This window comes from Chelmon rostratus, chromosome 20, assembly GCF_017976325.1.
Source record: "Chelmon rostratus isolate fCheRos1 chromosome 20, fCheRos1.pri, whole genome shotgun sequence".
NCBI classification, from domain to species: Eukaryota; Metazoa; Chordata; class Actinopteri; order Chaetodontiformes; family Chaetodontidae; genus Chelmon; species Chelmon rostratus.
This window is the reverse complement of record NC_055677.1, coordinates 22728899-22743634: the sequence shown is the minus strand read 5'-3', so window position 1 is coordinate 22743634 and position 14736 is coordinate 22728899. Positions and strand designations below refer to the sequence as shown.

Below are 14736 nucleotides of genomic sequence, written 5' to 3'. Positions count from 1 at the left end.
ATAGGTTTGTTGGGTAAAGTCACTCTTGAAACTGAAGATATTTGGATATTTGGTGTCTGCACCCTGGCCCAGGCTGCTGCTGATGTCTTCAATCCTGTGATCAACCTGCACATTCCCCTTGATTTTCACCATTTCTCTTCTCTGTTCACCACAGTGGCTCCAAGCAAGGACAAATTTGCAGTCCAAGAAGGGGGATGACAAGCAACTGAAAGAGCAACCTGAAACTTCCTGCTGAAACCAAGACTGATTAGATTAAAATCTGTTCCTTGTTTGCTGCTCATCTGAGTGCATTTAATTTTTATTTGAATTTTAGAACTTGAAAATATAAAAGTTATCTGAAACAGCAACACTCATTTCACCTTTCCTGTTTCAGTTACTGAAATGTATTGATAATGTTATAATACAGCACCAGCAAGTTGTTTTTCCTGTGACCTCTCTCTCTCTCTCTCTCTCTCTCTCTCTCTCTTTCACACTCACACACACACGCACACACACACACACACACACACACACACACACACACACACACACATATTACAGTCCCTGTGAAAACTGCCAAAGCTGCTACACCAGTTGAACAGATCACTCAGCAGTACACTACAAACAAGGAACTTGGCACACCCATCTCTCTCCCTGTATTTGTCTCTGTCTCTGTCTCTTTCTCTTGTCATCATGAGCTGAGTAAACATCTGAACTCCACGGCTGCACAGAGAGACAGCAGAAACGGAAAAAACTTCACAAAGGTGTGCAGAAGAAGAACATTTCAACAGGTACTGATCACAGAAACAACAGTAATTATTAGAGTTTTAACAAATTCTTGGTGTCTGCGTCTTATATTAGTATAACCTGCGTATGTTGTAGCCACAGTACGAACTGCAAACCTGCTGAAAAACTATATGTTTTCTATCCAAATTACAACAAACCAACACTTCTAGAATGGGACAAGCAGAATGTTTTGGTAGCAAATCCCAAAAAATATGTACATATATATATATATATATATATATATATATATATATATATATATATATATATATACATATCATATATCATACTGAAATCTTATTTCATGCTACATTTAGTCACTCATGTACCCTAGCTAATTGGAATACAGTACTTCTTGAACATGTCTACGTCACAGAATTTAAATAAAAAAATCTTGAGCATAAATATTTAATATTTATGCTAGCTAACCACACACTGACTCTACCACTACCCTGTGTAAGCAGGTTGATAAACTTGATTTCTGCCCTCACCCACAATAAGTTTACTTCACTACCTGAAAAAAATCCAACCAACAGAGTGAAAACATCCACTTCAGGTACTTCAGCAAGCTGAGGGTAGGTCTGAAGTTTTTACTTTAGACTCTTCAACTTAAATTTACATTATATTGTGCAATTTCTGTAAACTGGTGGTAGAAAATGTGTGCAACAAAATAAAGGAGCAACAATATTTAATTTGTAACCAAGCTGTATTGTTTGGTCTAACACCTATAACTTCTGGTACTTCTGATCTGGAGCTGTGTTTAATGATAAAATTATATTTTAGTCAGCCATTTCCTTCCAAGCTTCTCAGCCAGAACTACAGTTTGACCTCTGGAACACACCAGTGAAGGAAATAGTAATAATGAATGTTACTGTATTCTGTGTGCTGCAGTGATTGGGTGGAAGTCTCTTAAGAGAATGCATTAAGAACAGCCTTAGGAAGAATGGAACATGGGTGGAATAAAGTTTTACAACAACTGACATTTTGTGAAGATTCTCAGTCATTCAAGGTCATTGTTATCCAAGGAGGGTTGAATGTAAGGCAACTGGATTTTATTGTAAAAACATGAAAAATGTTGCTTCTCATCTAAGGGGTTTCTTCAGTTCTGACTGACTGGTTGGGAGTCCCAGCTGTCAATGCCTTTGACTTTACACTTTTATTAATAAGAGTCTAATAACTCTGTCCTGTCCTTGAAGAGGTTGTGAATCACTGAAATCTCAACTCAATATCAAATTCTCCAGCAGTCATGTAAAAACATAAGACCTCCAGCCTGAGCGGAGACACATTTTCAAGATTACTCAGCAAGTCTACTGCCTTTAACTAATTACAACTACACATTCTGAGGCAAATTTAGGGTAGAAAAAAACAAAAATAAAACAACTTTTAACATTTTTAAATGAGTGTATTTTAAAGATAATGGTCTCAATACCCACAAATCCACAAACTAAACAACCTATACCACTATATTTTGAGACAGGGACCCTCAAGATCAGATAACCAGAGTTATCTCCAGTAATCAGGGTCATTGTCTGCTTTGCTGGTTGGTGATCCAGCCTTGCCTTTCTAAAATTTTATTTTGAGATTGAACCCTTTGTTCCACTTCCATAAAGTTTGAGGACAGAGTTTAAGAGACAGAGATATCCAAACTCTGCTTCTCCTGAGTCCTTTGCATGGGTCAAATTCCAAAAATGTTCTACAAAAAATTCTACATTTCCCATAAGGCAACCAATAACGTTTTTTAATTCCTCCCTACCCATGTCTTTCAAACTGCACATACTGTATCCATCTGAGGTCTCCAAACCCGGATTGACATAATTCTTATGACATCACTGTGACATAAAATTGGTTATTTCCTTTCCAGAGTCACAGAAGACATTATACCACTGGTTTCACTCTGACCGGTGCAGTGGAAATCCCACATCTATTCCTGCCCATGTGAGATGAGAAATAAAGTACTCAGTCAAACGGGATTTTCTTTGTCGTGGCCTTTAGCTCTGCGCAGAGCGAGCCTCACAGCTTTACAGCTGAGAGTCTCCCCTCTCAGTACTACACCACTCTTTTATTCAGGAAAGACAGAAACAAGAATTGATATAAGGCACACTACTATATTTGGTCATGAAGACATGTTGCGCTGGCACAGAGCGTGAGGATGAGAAGTTAAAGGTCTCACCCACTCTGTTAGTCAAGATAAGCTGTTACCTTGACTGGCGCTCCGTGTCAGCAAAGACGAAACAGGGACCAGGCTTCTCACAATGTGAGAAACAGAGAAGTAAACAATTATCATTAAGTGCATACTGTTATACTGAAATTTTCCATTACTAACCTTGAGTAATTAACTGACCCTCACACATAAAATCAGTTGTGTGCCCTTTTAAAGTCCTGTTGTTAAACTTGTCCTCATATCTTCAACAATTGGTCAATGTTCTTGAACTGTTTCCGTCTCTGTGTGTTTGTCTATTTCTTCCCAGTATGGGCTCTGGCCAGAGCAGCGAAAAGTTCCACTGTAACCGCTATTTGAAGAGACAGGGTCCTCCATCACTGGCTCAACAAGGTCCTTCACGCACTGCCAAGCTGTTTGTGATTATCTTCATATCTCTTCTGGATAATTTGACTAAACTGTCTTGCTGTCTGTGCAGCTAATGAAGGGGTGAATGGGATGAGAACACCGAATGGTTGCCAGCCAGAGGGCCAGATGACCTGGGTGATCCTCCACAAAGATCTGCCTGGATTCCCTGATGACAACACCCTGCAGCTAAACTACATATTCCCAGATGGAACACAGACAGTAAGCTTGGCTTAAACCACATTTTACATATATTCAAAGTCTGAGTGTCAGTGGATCCAATCTCAAATATCTATTATTTTTCTAATAATTGTTTTGTTTCTGGTTTGCGTGCATATGGAGATTTCCTGGAATTCAGTTAAACTCACTACCCAGATGAACATTATTTCACAGTATAGATTTTAGCATGGGGAATATTTCAATGTGCATAACAACTGCTGGATGACCAAAATGAGGATTTGGTGGGAAAAGTATTGCATTCTCAAAGGTACATAACTAGGCAAGCTAAGATAGAACCTCTCCTTTGTATTGTCCCTTCTCATGCATGAACCCATCTTTTTAAAATAAAATGGCCCTTCATTAATCCCATAGCAGGGAAATTCACAGTGTTACAGCAGCAATTGGGGCAGTGTAATACTAAGAAGCATCAGTAATAAAGTTAAGATATGACAAAATAAGTAAACAATATCATAAGTAAAAAAAAAAACTGCTGTTGAATTAAAATTATTGCATATAGTAAATAAATAAATAGTAATATTGCCCAGTTTAGTATGCACTGATATTGCAATTGTCAGTTTCTGTGTTTGTGGTCTTCTGGCAGCAATGTTGATTGTAAAGTTTGACAGCAGGAGGAAGGAAGGACCTGTGGTATCTCTCCTTCACACACCTCATGTGAAGCAGCCAGTCACTGAATGAGCAACCCCGTGCTGTCTGAGTGTCCTATATGGGGTGGGACAGTCTCTGGCTTAGCCATCATTCACCACTCCCACCACCTCCACTGTAGGGGTTATCTCAGGACAGAGCTAGCCTGTCAGCATTCGAGATGGTGCCACTCCAGCCAAACAAGATGGCTGGTGCAACCAGATTTGAGAAAGATCCTTGGGAGTGACCCCTGCACTCCAAAAGACTTGAGTCTTCTCAGCAGACAAAGTCTGCTCTGGCCTTTCTTATATATTGTCAACCCAGTCCAAATTATTAGTCAGGTAAACACCCAGTTACTTGTCAGATACCATCTCAATGTCTGTTCTTTGGATATTCACTGATGAAGAAGAATGTTTGCACTTGATGAAGTCTACCACCAGCTCTTCAGTCTTGATCTGGGGGTGAGTCTGCTGATGATATAATGATGATGATATGCAGACAACCATGTCTCACATTCCTGTGTCCTCACAGACTGTGGTCAGTTGGTGATCACAGTATGACTCACAGGGCATTGGACAGGAAATACAGTGGATGCAAATGGTGGCTGTAAGCTGAATGTTTTGGGAAGGTGGTAGTAGGTGGGGGAGGGCCAGTACACAGGGGCTGCAGACGATAAAGGTTGCAGCAGGGAGGACTGAACAGAGGTCAGGAGTGGCATATGACTGTATGAAGTGAAAAGTTACAATATTTACTGACTTTTGGTCCCCCACAGGCTGGCAGTGGGGTTCCTTGTAGCCAGAAATCGTTTTAAGGTCCCTCCAGTCTCCACTGATGTTCTTCTGCTCCAACTTATCCTTCATCTCCCTCCTGCAGGAGTAATCCATGTTGTTGGAAAAACACTTCACATTTTTGGTGGGCATGCCATTTTCCACACAGAAGTTAATGCAGTCTGTTATACAGTGACTGTCAGTATCCTTCCGAAAAGCAGGACAAAGCTTTTAATGTTCTGAAACTGTTTATTTGTTTCTTTTTTTCTATTTGTTTCTAGTTCCTTACAATCAAGAAATAGGATCAATGGCCAGCTTCATTTTTATAAGTATAAGTACTTCCGGTATCTAAACATTTGAATAAAATAAACTGATGGAGCTCAGATTAGTGCACAAGTTTCTATGGGACTCAGGCAGATCTGGTTGGTCTGGTTAGCAAAGCTACAGGAATCTGAGGAATTTCATCCTGTGTGTTTTCTGCAGAAGGAGATTTCATTGTGATATTTAAAAGTGTTGAAACCACTCAAAGCATTTTAAATACAATGTCAAGATTAACATTTTATTGCATTTATTTTATCACACATCATCGCTACTGCTCTGCCCCACCTTCCTCTATTAGCTAACACCACTACAAAACTTATCCTTTACTGTTGATAGTGACTTGACCTTTAATTATTTCACTTCTGGCACTCTCCTTACCAGGATGATTTGACTATTTGCAGTGTTAGAGGTCTGGGAACACAATAAACCAGTTTCACACACTGCCTTCAAGTTGTAAAATTCACATCAGGTAGAGCAGTCAGGAGCAGGATCAGCTGTGAAAACATGTCCATGAAGAAGGTTCAACGTAAGTGCTTTATGACATAAAAGAGCTGGATGCTGAAAATAATGCAGTTACAAGCTATGCAACTTTTAACAAAAGGTAAAAGAAACAAAAGCAGCAATGCTGCAAGACCATCCTCACTGCTCTCTTAAATTTAATGCAACCAATATCATACTAAAATTATATTCATATACAGGGATTTACATTTTATTGGTGCCTGGTACTACATATTTATTAATATGATGAGGTGATGTTTGTATTGATGTATCTGCAAACTATTCACTGCCAATGTTTTAGTAGTATTCAGTAGTATTCCTTACAATATCCACCCTTGAAAATGTGATTAAGCTTGATTATGGGTTTTTATGGTTCTGTTCAGGCATGTCAAATCACTTAGCTATACTGCTGTTAAAGAAACACTGTTTTTGATCAGTACAATGCAGTTTAAGGTTACGCAACTACTGTTTGAATCTAAGCATTAGACCTGGAAATAAACTATATGCTTTGCATGTCCAACCATCCACCCTGACCTTATTCCTGTGGTAGAACTATGTCAAACCTGTGTGGTAGAGCTAAACATTGCCAATGAACTTAGAGAAACCATTATGTTTTCTTCAAATGCATTAGCCAAAGCAAATGAATTTTATGTAAATATAATTTATAGGAGACAATGTTGTGTACTGTGCCACTGAAACTTAGCTTCTCTTCCTACAGGAGAAACACCCTCACCCTGGCCAGCCTTATGCAGGTCTGCGGCTCTGCGCTTATCTGCCTGACAACCATGAGGGCAGGAGAGTTCTGAAGCTGCTGGACAAGGCCTTCAACCAGGAGCTCCTGTTCACTGTTGCCACCAAAGATGGAAAGGACATGGTCACTACAACCTTTATCCCCCTAAAAACACAACCAGACGGTGGGAGCACAGTGTGAGTAAATTGTACAACCACAGTCTTCTCCTAATGCAGCCTAATATTTTATCAATAAAAGTTGATACACATTCTACAATTTGACATAAGACCACGTTTAAAGACTAAAGCTGAACAGAATAAACATGTATCCCTTCTAAATGGATGGTCTGCAAAGGATTTTTACCAGTGCGTATAGTGTAGCGAAGGACCCAGGGTCTTAGCATGGCGAGAGCCCTCAAAAAGCCTGAAATTAAGAGTTTGATTAAATCTGCAATTTTGAAATTTTATGTTACCGGAGTCAACAGGTGCTCATCCAATTTCGTCCAACAGCTGGGTACTTAAAATTGTGTTTATACTGGGGAATTCAGTGGACTTTGAAGCAATCATAGAATGGCTTAAACAAGGCATTCTGCCTTGTTTAAGTTGGTCATGTCTTTTGTTTTGGTTGCATCCAGTCTCCAAAAATAATTATCACACCAGTGTACAACATCATCAAAAATAGCCCCTTGAGATTTCTTTCCATCTTGGAGTACACTGATGACAGTGTGCACACGAGAGCATCCATTTGCTTGTCTAGTCAATGCCTACAGTTGCGTGTGGGCATGAGCAGCTGCTAAGGACAGGCTCTTGTCAAGGCTGGAGAGAAATAAAAACTAATGACTCTCCTCAGGCAAAACCAAAATCAAATGATGCTGCTTCCTGGTTCACTGTCATTGTAGTGGGAGAACCTTGTGCCATTCTAACAAGGTTGAACCATCTTCTAATGATTACTGAGTATGAATATTATTTGAATACGGTAATGTTTCATTTGGCTTGTTTTGCTGCTCATCTTAAAGAATTAGTGGGTAAGGGGCATGAATATTTGTTCTGCTTCCAAAGGACAGCATTCAAGGAGAATTGCACTAAATATAACAAATGCATTGTTTCTGTGTAATTTGTGTTCTTTCAGTGATGGCTACCCTGACTCTGACTACCTGAAGATTGTGAGAAAGCTACTGAGGGATAAAGGCATTGTATAAAAGATGACACACACACAATGAAGACAGAGACTTCTATCTAACATCTATAGTGTATCTATGAATGCCCAGTAAACCTGTGCCGTAATTAACTAGAACATATCTTTTAGAAAATATTATCAGATTTTTTTGTGGTCAAAGTGTAAGCATGATTGTAATCTGTGTATAATTGCAGTACTTAGGTTTGAAGTAAATGTATTATAGCATGTATTGGCTCCAATTTTTGGTATTGCTTTAGGTGCAATGATGTTGTCCATTCTTGTGGGAAGCAATTGTTTTATTATATATCATTACAAAAACAAACTTTTAAACTCAGAGTATGGAGTCTTATTATCGTAGTTCTAGACCAATATAAATGGGCCATCGTATGAGTGAAGTAAATATTAAATTTTTTTTTAAGCAGTACATGGAACAATCTAAACTCCGTGTACTGAACAGATACATTTGTTTGTACAGTCCTATATATTATCCTATGATTGAGTGATTGAATTATAATTTAAGTGTGTGAGTGTGTGTGTGTGGGGGGGGGGGTGGGGGGGGGGGTGTTGTTAAAGTACACTGAAATAACATATCACATGGCATGGTTTACCTACATTTGAGTAATAAAATGCAGTTGCAGAAACAATACTTTTGACTCAAATCTTAAAATGTTTGATTTTAAAGAGAACTGTAATTGTGAATAACTGTAATTGTCAATAACTCCCTTCCCCCTTCATTCATTTCTGAGATGTCTTTCTTTTTGTATATATACAGTGATCCCTCGCTATAACGCGGTTTACTTTTCACGGTTTCGCTACTTCATGGATTTGCGTCGTGCTTTGTGTTCTGCATTCTGATTGGCAAAAAAGTCACTCCGCTTCTTCTCTACCTGTGCGTCAATAACGTTGCAGTTTAATATGTACACGTACGTTAAACAGCTTGCCAAATTTACATTACGTACGTGCAAATTATCTTGCAATTTCGAGTTTCTCTAAAACCCATAATGTCGACAAAACGCTCTGGACCGACAAAAGCACCTGCGGCAGGGCCCAAAAGGCAGCGGAAGATGCGGAAGAAAAAAGAGCGACAACAACTGCCTATCACTATGTTCTCCCGAACAAACACACCTGCACCACGGGCTTCAAAAGAAGAAAACACTGCAGAGCGGAGTCAGGATGCAGCGGCTCAGTCTGAAGAGCAGTGAAATACACCTGAGTCACTATTTGTCCGACTGTACTTTGTATTTTTTTCATAATCATTTTTAATTTTCTCCCGTTTAATCCAATCACTTGGGTTGCGGTGGGCGGTGCTAATCTCCGCAATTTGAAGCCTTCTGTTCACATTGATGATTAAAATTATTATTTGACAGTACAGTACAGAAGTTATTTGTTGAAAAAAACTTTCTAAAGTACTTTTATTTGTGAAACAAATGCTTGAGCCTGTAAAATTGTTTGTTCTTTCTTTTCAATGTATAATAGAGTATTTAATTGTATAATAATTGTAAAAATAAATAAATAAATAAAGGTTTCTACTTCACGGATTTTGCCTATCACGGGTTCTTTTTGGAACGTAACCCCCGCGAAAAACAAGCGTATACTGTATATGACTCACTCTGTTTTGTAGGTTTTAAGTTGTTTTCCAGCTTCATTCCCTCATGGTGATCCTCAGGTATTGATCGATTAAACGAATAAAATAAAAACACCAGAGTAGACACACAGAATAGCACCATGTCACTCTGCTGGAGCATGGTGTAAATACATGGCACTCATACCTGTTGCACCTATTCCTTTTGAAATAGCAACAGCCAATGGTGAAACTCTGTCTGTAGAGCGCCGCAAACATTCAGCAAAATATCAACACACTCTTCATATTTGTGAACCCTGATGAAATGGAATCTTTTGCGTTTCCTGTGGACTGTTAAGCTCAAATACTACTAGTAATAGTAAGATACTAGTAATATTTTCAGCTGCTTGTGTCGAGTCACATGTTTGCGTCATTTTAAATATGACCAGGACCAACAACCAGAACTTCAGTCTGCTGCAGAAGGTAGAAAAGGGAAGCGAAAAGTGGGCACACATGTTTAAGTCTGATGTCTTGTATCATTCATTCGCCCCAACCTCCTCCCTCTGTGGACTTTGTGGCTTTTCAGCGTCACACTCCTTTATTGCTTCCAATGGAAAGGGGGATAATTCTTACATCAGCTAGAGGTCTTTGTCCTTTGAACATAAACAGATGTCAAAGCAATTGATGCCTTTGTTTTTCTTGGGAGAACAATCTCGAAAGTTTCTTTGTGGTGAAATCAGTCAAAAACTTGGATATATTCATTCCTATGAAAGTTGATCATCAGGTGTATATGTCAAAAAAGTCTCTGACTTCCGGTTGGCTTCAACCTATGAATGGGATAAAATAATTGAATCATTTCGCTTTTCTAGACTTTTAGAATGTTCTTGGACTGAAAAGATCAAATACTGCTAATAAAGAGAATTCTCGGTCTGTCGGGGGGCTAGCAAAAATACATTCTGTGCTATTGTGCACCACATGATGACCCTGATAGTTGCAACACAATGGTTAGACACTAGCTTAAATCACCTCAGAGCCCAACACCAATCTGACGGCTTTCAGAGGGGTTGCCATCTCTCTCATATTGTGTACGTACAAATACATGTTACCATGTGACTGAAGTTCCATAATTAGGTTACATGATGACAACAAAACAATCTCATGACAGCTGAGCAAGCTGTATCTGCAGATGAGGCCATGATATGCTGCTGAAACCCCAGGGAAATTTCAAATAAGTCGACCTTGTGCTAAAAATGTTTTGCCAAAAACGCACAAACAACTTATTCTGACATATCACATGACAGCCAATGGTCTTTTTAATATTATTTATTGTAGAATTACCTGTACTATTGTACTGTATGTTATTTCGGGAAAATATTATATTGTGATTTGCTCTATGATTCCCACAATGCAAACCTGTTTGATGATTCCGTCATGAGGTCTTTGATAATCTGAACATTGGTGTTCCCCACAGACCCCACAACATTAGGGAATTAGAGAGGTTCCACTGCACAACTGATCCAGCAGGAGATGGTGGAAAGAACTCTGCAATTTATTGGTCTTATTTTTCTCTTCTACCTTGATGCCCTACCTACCTAAAGCCTTGCCGCTCAGTCCATATTGCCAAGTGTGAACTTTCCCAGTTTAATGTCGGCCTGATGTTCTCTTCAAACTGAATTACAGCCAGGTTCTTGCACTCACAATAAAGTATAATCTCATTTGGGAGGCCTCTGTCATCCAGGAGCCTCTTAAACCATTTTTTCCTGAATGCACACATGCCCTCACTCACACACACACAGAGACACAGACACACACACAGACAAACACACAGACACACACACACAGACACTCATCTGTCCACCACTGGCAGGTCAAAATCAGTCTTCACTGCCTTACACACACACACACACACACACACACACACACACACACACACACACACACACACACACACACACATCAGGGATGCACAACCCTGCTGTATTGTTTTCAGCTCCAGGGGCAGCTGTATACCCTATCACAGTCTATTCAACTGGGCTAACAATTTTTTATTTGCCACATGTATAATACTTGCTTTTACATATTTCCTTCCAATAAACTTTGAAAAAAAAAAAATAAAGCTAAATGGACAAGTTGTGTAGTTCAACCAAAGAAACACTGCATAGATATTTTATGTGTTGGTGTTCTCCTTCCTCCTCTGTCATCACTGTCCTTTAGTTAGTGGTGATAAATGGTCCACAGCATTCTATGTGGTTCATTAAGGTCTTTAATTTGGCCCACAATTAGAGTCCATCCTTTTTAGAAGACAAAGCAGATTGTGTGCATGCTAATTACAAGAGGTGGGGATGGTGGATGCCTAAAATGTATGTAATCTATATATTCATGTTATGCTACCAAAGAAAGCCAACATACAATGTATGTATGATGGATGGCTGGATGGATGGCTGGACAGACAGACAGACAGACAGACAGACAGGCAGACAGATAGAAAGATCTATCTAGGTCGGGAAATTAGTTTCATAACGGTATTGGCAATGTTGTGGCAAGTCATCTCTAACCAAAAAATATAAAGACAACGCAACAAAATAACAAAACAGCAAAACAAAACTACTGAAACCAAGATAGCTCTTTGTTTTTGATATTTGAGAGTCTTTGGAATCAGATGACGAGCAAAAGGAAGGGTATACTTTCAAAAAGTCACCATAATGCTTCCTTTACATTCATCATCTCACTCTTTATCCCTCAATATGTAGCCCTTTCCAGTCCTGCCAACTCATTCATTCCAGTGCTATCAGAGCCCAGGCCACAGCCAGACACTCCCTGTGCTCTCACTTTATCCCTGCACAAAGACTCGACAATGGCCTATGTAGACATATTGTACAGTGGGGTTAGTCCCAGCCATGCTAAGTGGAATTGTGTGTGTGTGTGTGTGTGTGTGTGTGTGTGTGTGTGTGGCCTTGCAGGACAGACTAGGATCTTCACCCCTCTTCCCTTTTCTAGTCAAGCATTTTCTACTCTAAAGATGGAGAAGTGTGATAGCATATACATATGAGAATGTCCTAATGTCTGCTCTCTCTGTCGTATTCTTCGCTGTCCACTCCCTGTGGACTCAGCTATTCATCCTGGGTGAAGGTCTATGGTCTATGTGGATTTTACGGAAGGAGATGGAGGCTTTTGACAGTTTCAAAAGAAATTCTGACTCTGAATGAGGTTAAGAGTGAGTGAATGTCAGAGCTTTGATGTTAAAGCTGATATAAACACATCTGTTGAGCGTGCTTACTTGCATCTGCATCAAAATTAAAGACTTCTGTCTGTCTTTAACAGTGTTGTAAACTTAGTAATTGTCAAAGTTAACTGTTAAACATAAAATCAGCTCCTAAAATATCCTCAGTTTTTCCATTTGTACCACACACGCAGACAAAGAGAGAGAGGTGAGTTAAAAATGTTTGAGAAAGCGACTTCTATTGCCTGTTTAAGTCCAGCATTCACAAGCACTGAATTACAGGATCAGAAATTAAACAGGGCACCTGACAGGCTTGACATGCACATGCTGTGGTCACCTTGAAAGTTAAAATGGGTTTTCATGAACAGATCTAATATCAGAATGAATGGATCTCATTGACAATTTAAAATAGTCTCTTCCACAGTTTCCTGGTTTTGCACATAATGATTGAGGTATTACATTTCTTACAGTGATCTTAGAAGGCACACATTTCTCTCTCTCTCAACTCAGAGTACAACACAGTAAAGGTCCGACCAAGTAAAATTATGTGACAGTTTCCAGGTGCTTATTCAGACATGAGACCAACATGTTAAATTGCCAACAGAGGTGCATGCTGGTGCTGATTCTGCACCATCTCTTAGAGAAGTCATGCAGAATGGGTGGGGCACAACCAATGCTACACAATTCTCTGTAGGACTCTACGGTCTGGAGCAGAGGAGTTCACGGGCTGGTTGGTGATGCCTCAAGTTAGGATGTTTTTCACAGCACCAGAGCAGAAGATCTGAATCTGAATTTCCTACACTGTCTGAGGCAGTAAAGTCCAACATATCTCCTTGTGGGGACCATGCCATATTTTCAGTGATGAGGATACCCAGGTGCCTGAAGGTGCTCGCCCTCTGTTCTCTTAATTATCAGCGGTGTGTAGTTCTACTGCTGTTGCCTCACAAAATCTTGTGAGAGCTGTAGACCACACAGTCATGCATGTCCAGGAAGTTATATAAAAAGATATAAGACAGGTGTAAATAAGTATTTGATTAACTGTTACATAAGCTAAAACTTGTGTTCCAAATGTTTAACAGCCCACCAGTCCACAAGCTTTAGCTTGGGGATTGTGGTTCCTAGCTGCAAGAGCTTTGATCTGCTTTGACACTAACTTTGTATCCACCTGAGGGTTGGTTCTCCACCTTGGCCTTGAACTTGCATCTCAAGGTCTGCGTGTGGTGTCTGGATCTTGGTATAGATGGATGGGTGGTCATGTTTTGCCTCTAAACAGCACTCTGTCCTCCAATTCAGTGATTAATGGTCTTTTAGTTGACAAATCACCCCTGAGGCTCAGGGAAGGGGGGGCGCTAGGCAGACAATGGCTGCGAGACAATCAATGCCACAAGGTTTCTCTTTCACCCCTTTGAGTCAGGGCTGTGTTTTCTGAAAGCCTAGTTGTTTCACTTTCATTCATTTTCATTTCAGATCTCTGTTCCTCTCATTTCTACTTGTCAGTGAGCAGATTGTGCCTTACACTTTTAAATTATCAAATTGAACAATAACGACAATGATGGTGGCTTTACTATCAGTTAACGAAAAGTAGTTAGAAATTCATTCATTTCGCTATCAGGCTTATTTTCATACACCTCCCTACAAGTAAAAAAGAAAACACAGACAAAGTCAAAATAAAATCAGAAATAATTTCACAATGGTATTACATGGTTAGACAAAGAACACAGGGACTGGATGTTACCCATGGGTAATACATAAATATAAAAGAAGACACTGAAATCACAGAAGAGGAATGGTCACCACTCATGACCGACAAGATCATGGTCATGAGAGGTACGAGAAAAAAACATTTGAGAGCAGAACCAGAAATACTGACCCACAGCCTCAAAGTATCGATAAATGTGTTATGGTCTGTAGTTTCAAAGGCAGCACACTGACCATCTGCCAGAATCTGTGTACATCAGAATATCATTGTCAGATGAGGCAGCACAGTCCCTGCATTGTGATGCTGGCAAAATCCAGACTTAAATATTTCCAATGCATTGTTTGAAATTTGTTGTACTCTTTCAAGACTTTAGACATAAAATGTGGTTTACAGATTGGTCTATACTTGGTTTGAAGCTGTGGATCAATGTTGGACTTCTTTAAAGTGGATGAACACTTGCATGTTTTAAATATTCAAGTACAGAACCAGAATCAGCAAAATTGTTGATAATTGTCAGGGAATTTGGGCCAATAGCACCTCTTTTAAAAAATGTATTGGCGATATATCCATTTGAC

The 14736-nt window shown here is 39.5% G+C and overlaps 1 protein-coding gene across 1 annotated transcript; it reads left to right on the top strand.

Moving 5' to 3' along the window:
* Nucleotides 1-613: 613 nt before the first annotated feature.
* dtx3l1 (deltex E3 ubiquitin ligase 3L1) lies at nucleotides 614-8215 on the top strand. The gene is made up of 5 exons (XM_041961498.1): nucleotides 614-770; nucleotides 3234-3316; nucleotides 3402-3550; nucleotides 6494-6702; nucleotides 7634-8215. Exons 2-5 carry the CDS (start codon nucleotides 3235-3237, stop codon nucleotides 7701-7703), a joined length of 510 nt encoding a protein of 169 aa, XP_041817432.1. The 5' UTR covers nucleotides 614-770; nucleotide 3234; the 3' UTR covers nucleotides 7704-8215.
* Nucleotides 8216-14736: the final 6521 nt, after the last annotated feature.

What these genes read in the sequence shown, in the direction of transcription:
- dtx3l1 (XM_041961498.1), top strand. Translation starts at nt 3,235, where the DNA reads ATGGGCTCTGGCCAGAGCAGCGAAAAGTTCCACTGTAACCGCTATTTG. An exon ending in TCCATCACTGGCTCAACAAG is followed by an intron (nt 3,317 to 3,401) that starts GTCCTTCACGCA and finishes CTGTCTGTGCAG; the next exon opens with CTAATGAAGGGGTGAATGGG. An exon ending in TCCCAGATGGAACACAGACA is followed by an intron (nt 3,551 to 6,493) that starts GTAAGCTTGGCT and finishes CTCTTCCTACAG; the next exon opens with GAGAAACACCCTCACCCTGG.